At 35.5% G+C, this 19,130-nt stretch overlaps 1 protein-coding gene across 42 annotated transcripts in view; it reads right to left on the bottom strand.

Moving 5' to 3' along the window:
- Positions 1-19,130, bottom strand: part of PMS1 (PMS1 homolog 1, mismatch repair system component) — a 94,114-nt gene that overhangs the window by 59,069 nt on the left and 15,915 nt on the right. For 30 of the 42 annotated variants that reach the window (XR_010150169.1, XR_010150170.1, XR_010150166.1 and 27 more), the window contains 2 exons: positions 13,252-13,354; positions 641-804 (listed from right to left, as the gene is read on the bottom strand). Coding sequence is in view for 37 of the 42 variants with exons in the window: in XM_016950181.4 (XP_016805670.1) it covers positions 641-804; positions 13,252-13,354 (267 nt within the window). In the remaining 5 variants the exon portion in view is untranslated. Of the gene's footprint in view, positions 1-640; positions 805-6,222; positions 6,243-11,818; positions 12,450-13,251; positions 13,355-19,130 lie in introns of those variants that run through there. The other 12 variants (XM_063791355.1, XM_063791353.1, XM_063791352.1 and 9 more) reach the window with 3 other exon arrangements.

Raw genomic sequence — 19,130 nt, 5'->3', positions numbered from 1 at the left:
TTTGAGAATCTATCACAGCACTCAATAAAAGGAAGCACTCAAGCCATTTCTTAGATGAAAAACGTCTGCTGGGGGAATCCCTGATTTCAGAGATTAAGAAATGAAAAGTTCAATCAGATCATATAGATATTAGGCAACAAATTAAAGACACTCTTTATGTAATAAAGATAAAACGAGATAAATGTGGACTAACATTTTGAAAAAAAGACTCTTTACATGTTATCTTTGGGCTGCTATAGCAAAATACCATAAACTAGGTAGCTTATAAACAATAGAAATTTATTTTTCACAATTTTGGAGGCTGAGAAGTCCAAGATCAAGGTACCAGATGACTTGGTATCTAGTGAGGTCCCACTTTCTGGTTCATAGGTGGTGCCTCTGACTATGTAGTGGCCTCCTCACATGGCAGAAGAAGGAAGGCAGCCCTCTGAGGTCTCCTTTATTTTAAGAGCATGAATTTCACTCCTCAAAGGCCCCATGCCCTAATAACATCACATGGTGATTAGGTTTTCAACAAATAAATTTTGTGAGGGCACACAAACATTTAGTCATAGCCCATATCTAACTGATTTAGAAAGTATACATTGTTTGTTTATTATATCATATACCCAGAAACTTATAAAGATAAAATAATGCTTACCTTGTTATGTACAAAGACAATCCTTAAGTCAGGTTTAAGGATACCATAGCTCATGAGGAGATCTTGGATCTTTTTTATTTCATCTTTACATTTTTTTGCAGTTGAGTAAAACTGCTTTCTTACAGGTAGATTCTTAAATAATCTTAAAGCAGTTACAGTTGTACCTGTTGGCAGACAAGAGAAAAGCATATTTAGATTTGGAAGGAACATCACAGATCTTCAAATCCGTATACAATTTGTAATTAACCCCTTCTATAACTGAAGGTCTCCTCCTCCAATTCTAGAAACCCAAAGGCTCAACTTTGCAAACTACTCTGATTCCATGCTAGACTTTTCTATTTGTAACAAGACTGACCTACGAAGTATGACCTCGTCTATGTGGTCTAAAGAAGTATAATCTTACTTCTACCACTGCGTAGAAACATGGGCTTACAAGAATGCAGTATCATAAGAAATCTGCTGTGCTCAAACTACCTGGGAATGGTGCTTATTCTGGACTTTAAAATATAATTTATAGGAGATATAATGTTACACAGTTTATATAATAACCTTATATCACTGGAAATTCTTACCTGAAATAATATCTGGTAACCTAGTTAAATTTACCTCATTTTCAACAACATTCAAAAACACAGGATAACCTAACAAAAGAATTTTTTTAACTTATAGTTTAACTGGAAAGCTGAATAAAGGTGCAAAAATTATACTGCTGAACTATCAGATTAACCACTAGCTTTTACTCAAAAAAAACACCACTACCACATAAAATTAAGGACTGAATGTTTGTCATAGCCATATACGATAGGTACATAGGTACATATTTTTAAAACACTGAAGAATGAAACATTTAAAAATTACTAGTCACCAGTTAATCTCAGAGTTATGAAATCAATCTCCCCATGTGATTCTTATGAATGTACAGTCAGAGTAGAGAATCATTACACTGAGGAGTAATGAAATAAATTTATAGTGTAGTGCTTCTCAACCTTCGCAGCATTGACATTTGGCCAGGTAATTTGTTGTGGGGGACTGTTCTGTGCATTGTAGAATGTTTAGCAGCATCTCTGGCCTCTTACCCACTAGATGCCAGTAGCATCCTCTTTAGTTGTGACAATCAAATATCTCCAGATACTGCCAAATGTTCCCTGGGAAACAAAGTTGCCTTGGTTGAGAACCACTGATTTAGTATTTTAAAACTACCATCTTTTTTTTTTTAAATAAAATAGAATAAAAAGATAGAATAAACTAGATAAATAGAGTACATCACCTATAGTTAGGATAAATATTATGTCATGACATTTTGTTTTGATTAGCTGTGTGTGAACTGGGTTGCTATGTAAAATATATTTATTACCGTGAATCAGTCAAAAAGGCTAAAGTTGCTGCAATAGGTCAATTTTTGTCCTACTGCTTATAACATAGAGCAAAAACACAAAGAAAATGGCAATCATAAGGAACGTATAAGACTTTGAAACTGTAGTGTAAAATTTTACGTAGTTTTAAAGTTCCAAGAGGAGAAAAAGAAATCACTAGTAGTTTTAAAGTTCCAAAAGGAGAAAAAGAAACAAATGGAGATGAATTAAATAAATACTAGAAGAAAATTTTCGAGTTAAAGGCTTAAGTGCAGATTTCAAGAGCTTACTTCATTATAAGGAGGAATATTTTAGGAAGAAAAAAGAAAGTACATTCTACTGGAAATCCTAAATTTTGAGGACAAGAAAAGAATGTTAAAAACTGTCATACAGAAAGAACAAGTTTCTTACAAGAAAAGACTAACATCAAATTTCTCACCTATAACACTAGAAGACAAACAATTTACTATTAAGAAGAAATTAAGAAATTGACACCCAGTTAAGATAGGTATAGGGCAAAATGAAGACATTTTTGGACTTGCAAAGATCCAGAAGTATATCACCCAAATGTATTTGATGAAAATAATGGAAGATAAACTCTAACCAAATGACTATAATATTAAAATAGAGATTTCACCAGGTGTGGTGGGTTGCACCTATAATCCCAACTACTTGGGAGCCTTAGGCAGTAGGATGGCTTGAGCCCAGGAAGTAGAGACCAGACTGGCCAACACGGTGAGACCCTATCTTTAAAAATTAAAAATAAAAAATTAGTCTGGCATGGTAGTATATGCCTATAGTCCTAGCTACTTGGGAGGCTGTGAGAGGATCCCTTGAGCGCAGGAGTTCAAGGCTGCAGTGAGCTATGACTGTGCCACTGCACTCAAGCCCGGGTGACAGAACAAAACCCTGTTTCTAAGGGGGGGAAAAAAAGACATTTTATGACAACAAGATGAGAAAATAAATGTGGTGTGCAAAGCATCTTAAAAGTTTGACTGTAAACAGAAGATGCTAATGTGATGGGCTTTGCAACATAACTTAAATAAAGATTCATGAAGAGATATAATGTAAGTCTGAGAAGGCCTAACAATAGCTTGTAACTCAATGTTACAAACTGTTATCAGTAACTGTATTACTCCATTCCTTCTCACACTGCTATAAAGATATTACCCTGGAATAGGTAATCTGTAAACAAAGGAGGTTTAATTGATTCACAGTTCCACATGGCTGGGAGGCCTCAGGAAATTTACATTCATGGCGGAAGGGGAAGCAGGCACCTTCTTCACAAGGCAGCATGAGAGAGTGTGAGTGTATGAAGGAGGAACTGTCAAATACTTATAAAAACCATTGGATCTCGTGAGAACTCACTATCATGAGAACAGCATGGGAGAAACTGCCCTCATGAGCCAATCACCACCTTCTCTAAACACATAGGGATTACGGGTCCCTCCCTCAACACATGGAGATTACAATTCGAGATGAGATTTGGGTGGGGACACAGAGCCAAACCATATCAGTAACACTGGTTAACTCGAGAAAAGGGGTGGGAATTAAGAGGTATAAAGCTTACACTGTCCTATACAACCTGGTCCATGGCTATCTTCTCTCCTACCAATGTCCTTCCTTCTGTTCCTAGAGGACATCAGAATTGTTTCCACCTCAGACCCTTTGTACATGTTCTTCTGTCAACCTTTCTACAGCTAACTCTTTCAGATCTCAGCTTGAGTATCATATCTTTTTTTTTTTTTTTGAGATGGAGTCTCTCTGTCACCCAGGCTGGAGTGCAGTGGCGCGATCTTGGCTCACTGCAAGCTCCGCCTCCTAGGTTCATGCCATTCTCCTGCTTCAGATTCCTGAGTAGCTGGGACTACAGGCACCCGCTGGGACTACAGGCACCCGCCAGCCCACCTGGCTAATTTTTTGTATTTTTTTAGTAGAGACAGGGTTTCACCATGTTAGCCAGGATGGTCTCGATCTCCCAACCTCGTGATCCGCCCACCTCGGCCTCCCAAAGTGCTGGGATTACAGGCGTCAGCCACAGCGCCTGGCCCAGAGTATCATATCTTTTGAAAATCCATCCTTAAATGCCCTATCCAAGGCTGCTGCTTCTACAGTGGAACTATGTTTTCTTTCTTTTTAGAAAATGTCACCACTTGAAAAAACTTTTGTCTGCCTCGCCTCTTAGAATACAAGTATGAGAGCAAAGAACTACCATGTTTGCCATTATATCCCTAGCACCTTAAACAACAATGAATAATCTGTAGGCATTTAACAAAGTCTTAAATGAATACTTAAAGAAACAAAATAAGAGAAAGTAATAAAGTTTGTATTTGTCTGAATTATTTATTTATTTATGGAAGACACATGGTACTTGCAATTTTTGAAAGGAAATTTACTATAAGAGAAAAATAAAACAAGATTGGGGGAAAAGATTTTTGTGGAAAAAGACTAAAGTAAGTGCAATATTCCTATTTTGCTCACACTTGATGTTTTTCTGCTTTTTTCTTGATCTGGTGCCTCATTAGCATATAACATTACTAATGATTTTTTTGGGGGAGGGGGTCTTCCTCTATTTTTATATAGAGCATTTCCTTGGCTCACCTGCATACATCACTTCCAAAGGCAGGATTAAATTCCTTGGAACACCATGTTCTAACATGGTGAGAACACATAGTTCTCACTAGTAACACTTTGGTGCTACTATTCTTTGGCTTAGGAAAGTAAAAAGGTCACTGCCAAATTTTGGAGCAGAAGCTGATGGAGATCAAGAAATGCATGCATTTAGCAGTCAGAGCAGGTATGCATTCTGCCTCTACTGCTAAATGGAAAATACACACACACCAGAATCTATACCAGATCCTATTCACAGAGACCTCACTTCATTCTTTGTTCCCCTAGATGTTTCCTCCATTCCCATGTCTTCAACTACTACCTATATGCCAATGATTCTTTTCATGGAAGTTGTAAGCAGCACCATACTTTTATAAATCTCTAAAAAAGAAAAAAACACTTCCAATTAAACTATGATACACTGCCTTAACAACAGTCCTGTGTAACACATGAAATGGATACATCAGCCTCTCATTCCTTTGAAATTTCTTTACTCCCATGAATATGGCAATTTCTTCTGGTGCCATCAATTTCAATGCTTTGCATATGACAGCAATCCTTTGGCACTTAACGCAGCTTCATTTAGTTGTGACTATTTCCCTTTTTAACTCTCATAAAGCAATTGTTGCAATAAAATATGAAGTTGTTTATTCCTCCAATCAACACATGAATTATTAATATTGCACAAAATTCAATTGATACAACAATAAGAACATCCAAAACTGCTGCTTTTCCAAAAAGGATTTTGGGAGGCCATTAATTATAAGCCACCATCTGTTTCCAGGCACGTCAAGTGTGACAAAATGTGCATCTTAGAATTGGTTAACTAAGACACATATCTGAGACCTACACTACTCTTTTAAGTTTTATAGACAGATGCTCACTCATTAACTCCACCTGGCTATCCTCAAGGTATATGAAATCGACCACACTCAGGCTGGAACTCATTATCTTCTTCCTTGGGTTTGATACTACACCTAACCTTCCTTTCTCATATAACACCAACATCCAATGGTTTCCAAAGGCAGATACTACAGAAAGAATTGATTCTTCCCTCTACTTCTTACTGCAATATTGCATAAGTCTTATAGGTCTATCTATTCTATCCTAGGAGTCTCTCCAATTTATGTCAAGTCCTTTCCCTCCCCTCAAACCCTAGTAGTTGAAGACAGTATCTTACAGTAATACAAAATTTATAGTAGAAATTACCAGTTAATCTTGTAAATAACATATTAATCCTACTAGTTAATTTTGTAAATAACATGATATCAATCGTCTGCCTAAAATAAATTCCAGTGGCTCATAATGGTAAGGTACAAACTACCTGGTATGATATAAAAGGCCCTTCATAATCTAACACCTACACTACCACTTTCTAAGCTAAACCTCCTGCTTCTACTACTCCAAAATCCTTACACTGAATTCTGTCATGTCATTCTCAGTACTCCATTTTATATGCTTTAATTGGCTTTTTAGCTATATAACTTCGTATTACTTTTAGTGGTTACTCTAGAGAGTATAACATATATTCTTAAATTATCAGTCTACCTCGATTACCATGAAATAAATTATATTTCACAATGTAACAACTTTGTAATAGTGTACCTCATTTACTCTTACCTTTTGTAAAGTTTTTGTCATGCGTTTTACTTTTCTGTGTGATAAACTCCACAATATACTTATTTTGTTTTTGTAAAATAAGTTTTTAAAATACTCGTCTTTCCATTTTTTCCACACATTTTCTAGTGCTTTTCTTTCCTTCTTGCAGATTCAGGTTGCCATGTAGAATCATTTTACTTCAGCTTAAAAACCCCGTTAGTATTTCTTGTAGTGCATGGTGGGAGATTCTCTGTTTTATTTGTATGAAATTGCCTTCACTTTGTACTCATTCTTTAAAGGGCATTTTTACTGGTTACAGAAGTCTAAATCAAATTTTGTTTGTCTTTTTGTTTTGTTTCGTCTGAGAGTCTAATTCTGTCACCCAGGCTGGAGTACAGTGGCGTGATCTCGGCTAACTGCAACCTCCGCCTCCTGGGTTCAAGCAATTCTCCTGCCTCACCCTCCCGAGTAGCTGGGATTACAGGTATGCGCCACCACACCCAGATAATTTTAGTATTTTTAGTAGACACAGGGTTTCGCCATGTTGGCCAGGCTGGTCTCGAACTCCTGACCTCAGGTGATCCACCTGCCTCGGTCTCCCAAAATGCTGGGATTACAGGCATGAGCCACCGCACCCGGCTGAAAAATTTAAATACTTAAAAGATGTCATTCCATTTTCTTTGGACTTCTACGTTTCCAATGGGAAGTCAGCTGTCATTATTTTTATTGTTCCTCTGAATTCAATGTATTTTCTCCTCTGGCTGCTTTTAATATTTCATGAAAGCGGTAAATAGTGCCACACTTTTATGAATCTCTAAAAAAGAAAAAACACTTCCAATTAAAGTATAATACACTGCCTTAACAACACTCCTGTCCAACGCATTACTGGTTTTCGGTAATTCAATTATGATGTAGTTAGCTGTGGTTCTGTTTATTTTTTTTCCACTTGGTTCTGTTCACTGTCTTTGGTATGTGGCTCTATATCTTTTCAAAAATCTTGAAACATTCTCAGACATTTTCTTTTTTCAATCTTAATTATGTTATTAGTTTTTTTTGTTGTTGTTGAAGACAAGAGTCTCACTCTGTTGCCCAGGCTAGAGTGTATGGCACAATCTTGGCTCCCTGCAACGTCTAATTCCTGGGTTCAAGAGATTCTCCTGCCTCAGCCACCTAAGTAGCCAGGATTACAGGCATGCGCCAAAACACAAAAAAATTGGGTAATTTTTGTATTTTTGGTAGAGATGGGGTTTAACCATTTTGGCCAGGCTGGTCTTAAACTCCTGATTTCAAGTGATCTGCCCACCTTGGCCTCCCAAAGTGCTAGGATTACAGGTGTGAGCCACCGTGCCCAGCCCTCAGACTTTTTTTTTTTTTTTTCAGATTTTGTTCTGCCCCATTCTCTCTCCTGAGATTCCAGTCACAGGCATGTTAGACCATTTAATGTTGCCCCACAGGTCTCTGATGCTCTTTTCTCATTCTACTTCTGTGCTTCTATTTGCATATCATTTTTACTGACCTGACTCCAATAAGTCCAACCAATTAATTCTTCAGACATAGTACTTTTTGTTCTAGAATTTTCATTTAGTTTTTTAGTTTCCATTTCTCTGCTGAAATTTGCTACCTTCTTACCAATTTTGACCATCTTTTCTTCTAAATTCTTTAACATAAGTTTTTTTTTTTAAGTTTTTGTCTGTTAATTCAAACATCTGGGTTATTGGTGAGTTTATTTACACTTGTTTCTCTTGATTACGGATCCCATTTTCCTCTCCTCAAGTCTCTCAAAATTTTTATTTTTGCCAAACATTGTATATAAAAGGATACTAAAGAAGAAAATATTTTCTCCCAGAGAAAGTGCTTTGTTTCCTGCCAAGAAGGTAGAGTGAAGAATATATCTCTTCAATCTAACTAGGAGTTTATCTGAGTTGAACCTTTTAGTTCCAGTTCAAATGTCTTTGGTTTCAAATGTCTTGAAGATGGAATCAGGTCTCTTTCTCTAGCAAGGTTTTAAGATCCTTCTTTCTCTAGCTCAGTCCCAATTTTCTTAATCACTTTTTACTCAACAGAAGTCCTGCTGAGATTCAGTGTGGGGGTTGGACTAGCTCTGTTTGAGGATCCCATATTCTAATCTCTGTCATGTCCGCCCACAAGTGGCTATAAAAGTTCAGTTGGTTTCTCCTTGTACCATAAAATCTCCCTTATTTGTAGAAGACTTGTTCCTTTATCCACCTATGACTCAGTTAATGCTCCCAGGGATGCAAATGGCCACCAGGCACTTCTTTTCTAGGAAGATGTAGTGTTTCTCTTGAGCTTTGTTCATTTAAACTTCTCTGTGACACAGGTCTTCAATGAGTTTAGACTACAAGTTTTTAAAATTATGTTTTTTCCCCTCATTGCTACGCAGATAGCAATGGTCTCTTGAAAGTCTGTATCCATCATTTTTCTCTTGCCGAAAGGTTACACTCCATGTCTTCTTATCTATCATCTTCAAACTCCTACCATCTTCAAACTCAAACGTCATCTTTTCTGAAAAACTTGCTAACCTCTCTCTAGGCAGTCAGTGGCTTCATTTTGTCATTATTCACTCACCTGTGTTCCCCACTAGTCAGTAAGTTCCTAGATGACAAATATAATGGCATGCACTGTAGCTCTAGACAGAAGACAGAAATCAAGAGGGCAAAATATAAATGTGTATATGAAAGTAAAAAGAGATACCTGTTGATTTTTAAATGTTATGTATCTAAGACCACATTATACCTAATCTGTATATCGATAAATTATTGCTTCAGTACCTAAAATTATCCTCTGAAAGTAAAATGAGAATTATCATTATTTTGAGATGGAGTTTCGCTCTTGTTGCCCAGGCTGGAGTGCAATGGCACAATCTCGGCTCACTGCAACCTCTGCCTCCTGGGTTCATGCAATTCTCCTGCCTCAGTGGGATTACAGGTGCCCGCCCCCATGCCTGGCTAATTTTTTGTATTTTTAGTAGAGACAGGGTTTCACCTTGTTGGCCAGCCAGGTCTTGAACTCCTGACCTCAAGATCTGCCTGCCTTGGCCTCCCAAAGTGCTGGGATTACAGGCGTGAGCCATTGTGCCCAGCCAATTGAGATTAATAAGAATTATATGTTTGAATAAAACATACTTATGGAAAAGTCTTTTCTGATTCCAAATGAACCCTGTCTCAAAAAGCAAAAAAAAAATAAATAAATAAATAAAATAAGAAATGTGCTTCCTTAAAAGCACCAAGTAATATTGGCCAATAATAGGGAGGAGGCCCCATTATACTATAATGTTTTACAAGAAAATCATTCAGCTCTCTAACTTTAGCACATCCTACAAACACCAGAATTAAACTGCAGTGTTGTAATATGCTCCCTGTTATATTTTTACATGACCCCATGGTATGCCATTTATTATAATGGCAGCTATTTATATTCCTAATGTAAAGGTATGGTTGCTTGAATATATCAGAAAGTTTTCTTAAAATATTTAAGGAATAAAAGGTCCATTCTTAAATTAAGATGAAAAGATCTTTTAATACACGCACAATCACACACCGTAGGAATTTACAAAGAACATGATGTTCTGAAACTCTAGTAACAGGGTAGGAAAATGATCACAGCCCTTTAAATACTACTTTTGATATATGAGAAATTTCTAAGGCAGAAGTACTGGGAGATGTTAAAAGAATTTGACCAGGAGGGTAAATCAATTTGGAAAGCTTAATACTGATTATCTAGGGTAAAGAGAATAGAAGTGATGACAGAAAATGATAGGACTAAAGCTATTAATTTACTCCATGTTCTTGGTAGAATAATTTAAAAGATAGAGACTTATTTCTATTTTTCTTTTTAGTTTAAAAAAATGCTTTAAAATGGAAGTGAACAGAATGTAAGGGCAACTTAGGGTGACATACTGTTAAACACATAAATCATTTTAAATGGCTGAATTAATCCATAAAACAAATATACACCTAGAAAAACCAGAGCTGGAATTTCTAGTAAACTATTTTTAAACATTGTAAAATATGTTTTTTAGGCTGGGCACAGTGGCTCACGCCTATAATCCCAGCACTCTGCGAGGCCAAGGAGGGCAGATTTCTTGAGGTCAGGAGTTCGAGACCAGCCTGGCCAACACGGCAAAACCCTGTCTCTACTAAAAAAAAACACAAAAATTCGCCAGGTGTGGTGACACACACCTGCAATCCCAGCTACTTGGGAGGCCAAGGCACAAGAACTGTTTGAACCTGGGAGGTGGAGGCTGCACTGAGCTGAGTTCACGCCACTGCACTCTAGCCTGGGCGACAGAGTAAGACTCTGTCTCAAAATAATAATAATAATAATAATAAATTACGTTTTTTAAAGGGGTAACAAATTTTCCAATGCCTAAATAAAATTTTGTTGTAAGTTGTTCCCATACCTACAATTATGCCACCCACAGGTATCATTATATCAGATGACATGAAGAGTAAATGCTAAGCAGGGATGTTCACCTCACAGCAGAAATTAGTCCAAGAACCCTACATGTACAGGTATAAATTAGGATGGTTGAACTGTAATTTTATCTTACACAGAAAATATTTAAATGGAAGCTAAATGACAGCTGGTGAAATGTGAGTATGTGATTCAATCACTCAAAACCTATCAGCACTAAGGCAATATAAATATAAAAGGCTTTTGAAAGTGTTTGTAGATATATATAATATGTCCACCTAGAACAACTTAAAATTAAGACTTTAACTTTCTGCTGTTTTCCTAACCAATCAACTATAATTAGGTGAAAAAACTGAGTTATGAAAAGCAATTAGTAGTTTTGCAACTACTGATCTTCTAAGTATTTATTCTTGTTTCTTGAGATAAAAGAAATATACTAAAGAAAGTAAAGTTCATTTGTTGACTACGGAAATTCCTTAATATGCATACCTGGTCTCACTTACTTAAGGTAGAAGACTGAGGTCAGCAGGAAAAGGAAAATCAACAGCAAAAGGGCAAAGATCAGATGGATTCCATATCTAGGATTGTTATTTCATAGTTCCCATGGAGATGAATAAAGAAAAGCATGAGAAGTATGAGTGATGCAAAGCCATTGGCCATCCAGATTAGACTGGTCACTACTAAGACAAAAATAAATTCCTTTAAGTTTTATAAGGCAACTAGATTACTTCAAAGTACTCTACTGGATAGCCACTCAAATATCTCCTAATGGTTTCCTAATTTGAACTCGTAAGAACTGGGGTCAGAGTATTTCTAGAGAGGAGCCATATTTTAAAAATGCCTTCTCTCTGTCCTAACTTTTGATATATAGTAAAAGAATTATAATCTATTATTTTTAATTAAAATATATATAATATTTGTATCATTCTACATCAAATAAAATAGCTGTTAGAGTTGAGCTCATTTTCATTAACTGAATAAATGAGGAAAAAATGTGCATTGTCTTAGGAGTTTCTATTAACTCTCTCCTTTATGTGGAACAAAAATATCAATTCCTAACGGGCAAAACTAATCAGTAATTAAGCTAAGGATTTACAAAATAAGTGAACGAGTGAGAGAATTTGGTACCAGTATTAAAATAAAAGAAATTTATATTTTATACATGAAATGAAGACAGAAGTCATTTGAAAAAAAAATTCAATAATTTAATATTAAAACTGAAGGAAAAAAACCACAGAAAATATACAGAATGTACTTTGATAAATTGCAATGAGGGAACACAAAATTAAACATGAATTTACAACACAAATTGGAGAAGCAGAAGGATAAACAACAACAACAAAACCCACAAGTCCCTTTTCAGATCTAATAATTATTTTGAACATGACTCTAAAGAGGTAATAGCTTTAATAGTCTCTTAATCATCCCATCACTAGAAATTATTAAAAAAAGATTAAAGGAGATATGTGAAACTGAAGCCTAAAGAGATCTTTTTTACCTTTGTAAGTAAATAGTTTTTAGAGAAATTTAAACACTTATCAGCTGAACATAGCGGCTCACACCTGTAATCTCAGCACTCTGGGAGGCCAAGGCAGGTGTATCGCTTGGGCTCAGGAGTTCCAGGCCAGCTGGGCAACACAGCAAAACCCTGTCTCTACTAAAAATACAAAAATTAGCCGGGTGTGGTGGTATGCACCTGTAGTCCCAGCTACTGAGGAGGCTGAGGTGGGAGGATCACTTGAGCTTGGGAGGCAGAGGTTGCAGTGAACCAAGATGATGCCACTGCAGTCCAGCCTGTGTGACAGAGTGAGACCCTGTCTCAGCAAAATAAAATAAAATAAAATAAAATAAAATAAAATAAAATAAAAAACATGATATCAATTAAAATGTAATAATATTACATAAAAGTATATAAAACACCAACTACATTACAAGTAGAAACAATATGTATTTGCTTCAAAGTAATATAGAAAGGGAAGAAATGGGTGAGGGTATTACATGAAAGAACTTTAGCAATGAATTGATAAATTATTGAAACTGAGTGATAAGTACAGTAACTTCTTATGCATGTTTGAAGTTTTCCATAAATTAACAAATAGATTTTAAATTATCTATTTAATCATATCTTGATGGTATGGTTTATTTCCACTATTACCAAATCAATTATGTTTTATATGTTTCAATAAAATTTTAATCTTCTTCATATATGAAGATGACACTGGTAATCCAGCACTGGTAAAATAAATACTCTTAGTTTTTACAGAGGAGTAACTAGTCCATGGAAGTGTCCAGTCTCTCATACAGTTCCTTTTGAGAACAATTCTAAATATTTAAGAAATTGGTGGCTAGAATAAAGGCTGAATGTTTACTTGGAAGTTAACTAGCCTTTATCAGGACCAAGCCCAAAGCAATACAGTTCCTTCTGAGAACAATTCTAAATATTTAACAAACTGGTGGCTAGAATAAAGGCTGAATGTTTACTTGGAAGTTAACTAGCCTTTATCAGGACCAAGCCCAAAGCAATATATTTGTATTCACGGAGTAACTTTTTTTTTTTAAACCAACAATTAAGACAGAAAAGGTAAAGAATGTTTGTATACAAAGCTACTTTCTTACCTTGACCAAGATGTGAAGGTTTCTGAGAAAGTATGCGGCCACTGCCATCTAAAACATACTGGGTGCTAAAATTATCAGCAGCCGTTCTTGTTGTAATTAAAACCTGGGGGAAAAAAACATCTAATAAAACTAACACTTTAGATATTGTGATGGGTTCGTTATCAAAGATTTGAAATGATTATTGCATAATATATTTACTCAATAGCGTATTTTACCTAATAAACATTTGTGACCAGTTCTTTTGTAATATTCCTTAGAGTTACACGAATAAGCAACAGGCCAGCTTGTATTTTTTTATGTTGCAAATTACTGTTTTGAGTATTTCACTTTATTAAAACACTCGGACACAAACAAGTATACCTGAAATGCCATTTGTATTGTATGCATTATATGACTTATGTCTGTAAAAGCAAGTACTTCAACTGTATTAAGGGAACTTGCTTTTTAACAGACTATTTCCATAAATTTGTTGGTAAATGAATAGTTCTTTGGTAAAGTGATCATTCCCTCCCCCTTCTTTATTATGTGTAAAACTGCACTTCTGTATTTCAAGATTATGGTCCAAAAAAAATTAAATTATGTATATATTTAAAGATATTTTTTCTTAAAACTGAGCTTTAAACTCATTAAGCCTAAATTTTTTATTAATTAAAAAAATTTAAAACATGTAAGCATAAGTGAAGAAGACATTTCATTCAGCATGAAAATATTTCCTCAGATGTTAGTCATAGAAATACAAATTTTGAAGTGTCTGCCCTCTTTTGAGCTAGCTTCATCCTCAGCTTTCTATTTACTTACCCCATGAGGTAGGTATGAAAGTACAATAGTAAAATATGCCATTGTCAGAAAAAAACAAAAAAAAAGTGGGGAGTGGGGATGCTGGCAAGGAAAGCATTGGGAAGAAGGTAGCCTCCTCGCATGTCTGGTGAGCCAATGATGACCCAAAATTGGGAGTAATCTTTCTTGGCCATCTTTATATGAAGAGCTGAATATTCTAAAGTAAATCTATATAATTTAGACACCACAAGAATCCAACCCCACTGTTGGAACTCATCTGAATCCAGGTGGGTCTATATTTGAAGGTTCTGTCACCCTGCCCTAACCAAGCAGATTTACTGTAGGGCCTACAGCTCTGTGGAACATGTTGGTAGCACGCAGGGAATATCAGGGCAACAAAAGAAACGGCTTCTCCAGCTCACAGTACCAGCAGAGGACGTTAGATTCTCTCTGAAAATGAAGTCTATGAAACTCTTACTAGGGGCGCTATGTCAAGCTATTACTGTGATACTATCCCCCAAAAAAGCAGAACCTAAAACAAAGTTGTGAGTTTCTGAGTACTCTTAAGGGATCTACTTCTTCCAAAATACATTCCATGGTTCAAAAATGGTGTAATTTAGAGGACAGAAAGTGCTAGAGATTTTCTTTTCTGTGCCTAATTATTCCATAATTATCCCTTTAAAGACAATTCTACATTTAACCAACTGATTTTCCAAAATGCTAAGGTCAACTGAATTCTATTTCTCTACTCCAAAGAACTAGCCACCTGACCTAAAGTTGGTGTCACTGAGCAAAGGCGGCCCTGGAACTCTGAGATCCAATACTAACCCTGCCAGTGGCTTCTAGATGGTCCTGAATAAATGATTACACGGATCATCTTTAAGGGAAGGGTGATGATAAGATGAAGATGATGCTAATACTTTATAAGGTTACATGGGATTTTATTTTAACCACTTTAAGTATCTTACAAGATATTAATTTGCTCATCCTTTAAACATATATACTCCAGTCTGGACGAAGAAACTGAAGTGCTAAAAAGCAAAATAAGACCTTAGTGCTCATAATGTAACATTTATGTTAAAGTAAAAAAAAAAAAACCTCTATTTTCCAACATTAAAATTTTGTAAAATTACAATTTGTAGAATACTACGAAAACGTATTTAGATATGAAATGCTTTGCAATTCATGGCTAAAGACAGTAAAGCATAAAGCAAACACATAAGTGTACTTCATAAATTTATGAAATACAGTGTGTTCCACAGAGGAAGGAAAGGGAATTGTATTTCGAGAGATTGTTTCATCATATGACCCTGTGTCCGGAGCAGGAAACTTTTTTTTGGACCGGGCACAGGTTCAGAATTCATTAGCTGTGCAGAAGCTAGCATTTGAGCCTGCAGTAACTCCACCATCAGGAGCATCTCTAACAGTACACACTATTACTGGTGATTCTTACTAGAGACATTGAGTAATGGTGGCAGAGAGTGAACCTAGTGGTGTCAAGAGAAGAAATAAAGAAAACTAGTATTTTAAAAGGAAAAGTTTTACAAGTCCTTAGAGGACCTTGGAGGCTATATTAGTTATCAGTTATTAAAAACTGACTCTCTGGTCCAGTTTACTGAGTTTCAAGAAATCACAGTATCATTACAAAATTAAAATTACATAAAAGCATTTAAACTTCAGATAAACATAGTTTTTCTTCAATGTTTAGATAAAAAGTAAAGAAAAAACTTAGAATATATCCTGATAATTCAGGTAAAAATCCTCTTGACAAAAATTCATTTAAGGTAATTATGATAAAGCCTTTTGAGTTTTTGGGGGGGCTAAGTTTTAGATGAAAACTGACACAAAAACGAGTTGAAAACGCAGGGTCTTTACGATTCAGGTGAAATACAGACTTTTGCCTGAATGGCTGAAATGTTTTCTTTTCTGCATGTGAGTATGCCTGCCTGCCTGTGCAAGTATTGTGCACTAATTAAAGCACTCTGACTGCAGGACTTGTTCCCAGATACCCACTATGGGGAGCCTAGCAACAGGGAGATCTTGGCCCTGGCTTTTCTCCTTTCAATAGAGTTCCATCACCTGTGATGAAGCTGCATTTAGGAAGTAAAATATTCCAACTGCTTCAAAACTTCCCAGACGTATTTTGACTAAAGCTCCTCCATCACAGCTATAAAAAATATACGAGACAACCCTACACTGTGGAAAAGGAGTCAGAAGTCCTTGGTTTAGAACCATCATAATGACATTAGGGGCTTCCCCTGACCCTTTTATAGTATGTGGGCCCACAAATAAGTGAGTCCCAACTTCCATCTTCAAAACAAAATGACTCAGCTTCTCATTCTGCCCCTCTAAGCCCTGGAGGCTTAATGTGAGGTGATACAAAAACAAACCTACAGATCCTATATTATCTCATCACAAAATTATGTACAGTTGACCCTTCCACAACACAAGTCTGAACTGTGCAGGTCCACTTAACAAACAGATTTTCTGCCACCAGAGACAGCAAGACCAATCTCTTCTCTTCTACCCTTTCCTTAGCTTACTCAACATGAACACTTAATGAACAGCTTCCACTTAATGAACAGCAAACATATTTATTTTCTCTTATAATTTTCTTAATAACATTCTTTTCACTAGTTTACTTTATTGTAAGAATACAGTATATAATACATGCAACATACAAAATATGTTATCTTCCGGTCAACAGGAGGCCGGTCAACAGTAGTTAAGTTTTAAAGGAGTCAAAAGTTACATGTGAATTTTTGACTGCATAGCGAAGTGGTGGGGTCAACTGGGTGATGTTCAAGGGTCAACTGCATAATGAGCTTGATAAGGTGAGAATAATATTCAGTACACTGTAACCATTTAAATGGTGGATGAATGAATCAATAAATGTAAATATTATGCAGAGGATGACATTTATTCTTCTGAGGGAAAAACGAGAGAAAAAAATGAACTAACACTACAGGATGAAGGCATTTGGTGAGAATTAGAAGGAATTTACCTATGAATGGCTATTACATTTTAGAAAGGATTTCCCTAAAATGTGGAATAGCATACATCGAATGCGGAGGTGAAATACTGTTTGCAGAGGGGAATAAGCAAGTCTAATGATCTTATCCAGATGCATATACTACTTTTCACATACAAGTCCAAAGTAGAAATAACTTGCATCTGTATGTACACAATATTCAAGACACTGTAAGATATATTATTGTATTTGACCCTCACTTGATAAATGAAAAAAAAAAAATTCTCAGAAAACTTAATCTGCCTTTGGCCTTTGGCCAGGTCTCTTATTCAAACACTCAGGATTTAGAATTACGCTTCTGACTCCTACTTCAGAATTTGTTCTTTAAGAAAAAAAATAAAATAAAATAAACTGTTCTGTATTTCTAAAACCAGCCTCCATGTAAAATCCAGTTCAAAAATGTTGTTAGTTTCTTAAACATTTCTTTGATAACACATATATCAACCTAAAAAGAAAAATATTTTGTGTTTTTTGTTATGTGATAGGAATAATATACACAATCTTTATAAACATTTTTATGAGACGGTCAAGACAGGATTTTCACTCTCTCTATTTCAACCCAGTCACTGTGCTTAGTAATTAGTACTAGTAATTAAACACTGAAGATGACAAATTTCTCAAAATTATTGCTCTACAAACAATAAATTTCAAGAAGTTATGCTTGCTGTTATGATTTTAAAGAAAACCATTACGAGTAAATTTGTGTCAGTTGCTGATATACTCATCACAGATCATGAAAGCAATAATTCCATTTTAAAATACCAATAGTTTACTTTGTAGATATAAAAAGAATGCCTGCAGGGCACAGTGGCTCCTGCCTGCCAGCAATTCGGTGGCTGAGGCAGGAAGATTGCTTGAGGCCAGGATTTTGAGCCCAGCCTGAACAAGAGAGTGAGACCCTATCTCTACAAAAAATTATAAAAATTATAAAACAAAACAAAACAAAAATAATGCTTTACTTCTTTGGACTGTTTAAGGTTGGAAGTTATTTTATAATTGACAAATTAGGAAAACTGACCATTCAAGTATATAAATAAAGAACATAGAATTAGATGTATTTTAGATTTCTCCAGCCAATTTTGCTGAAAGTCTAACTTAATTTTTCTTCTTAATAACATTTTTTAAATAAACAGAAAGTAATGTCAACAACTAGAGTTATAGGTGATGGCTGTTTAATAGTGTGCCCAATTACGTATCGATCCACTGAGCCTAGGATGGTTTACAACCCTATGACTTTAAAATTATATGCATCAGTTAGTTTGGTAGATAAAATAATCAAATTACTAATTTTTATTGCATTCACTGTAATTTTCATCTAAAAAGTTTCAAAATAAGCCAGTCTTGAAAATATATTTTTTCTATATATGAAACCTCAATTCTTTCTGAGTGCTAAGGAATATTCATTAAGTTCAAAAAGTGAACTCCTTTCCCCCAAAATGCACCCATTAAGTCTTATTTAAAAATATTTATTTTTAAATGTAACTGACTTCAACAAACATACATTACTTCCTGTTTTTCTCAAATACTATTCACAGTCCTCCCATATAAGTTTCAACTCACCTACTCCTAACAACTTATCTATTGAACTTTGCACTGCAGGCCTGGGTATATTTGTAAATAATTTAATATTTAATATGGAAGTATTTTTAAACTTTATAAATACATTTCTAATCATGCTAGTAAAGAGGTAATATAATCTACCATGGAAAATACATTACTGAAAGGCATGAAATTAGGACTGAATTCTGGGCTTTGCCTTGAACACACTATGTATACCTGAATAGGTTACAAATTTCATATTTCACTGTGTACAATTCCTCTGAAATCAACTACCTAGTGCAGCACCCTGCATGCAGTAGACAATGAACATTACTTGAGTTATTAGAGACAGTGTTTTGAAGTTGGGTAAGAAGACTTGGCATTTGGCTTCAAAAGACCTCAGTTTCCTCATCAGTACTATGAAGAGACTGAAGCACAGAAGACCTACATTGTAGGCTGGCTAATCCATGAAGCTCATTCTGAGATGGAGATTAGTGAGCAGGCAGTTTATTGGGGGGTTCTTTGGGATGAT

This window comes from Pan troglodytes, chromosome 13 (genome assembly GCF_028858775.2).
Source record: "Pan troglodytes isolate AG18354 chromosome 13, NHGRI_mPanTro3-v2.0_pri, whole genome shotgun sequence".
Classification (NCBI taxonomy): domain Eukaryota; kingdom Metazoa; phylum Chordata; class Mammalia; order Primates; family Hominidae; genus Pan; species Pan troglodytes.
The sequence above is the reverse complement of the archived record's forward strand: the minus strand, read 5'-3'. Positions and strand labels throughout refer to the sequence as shown.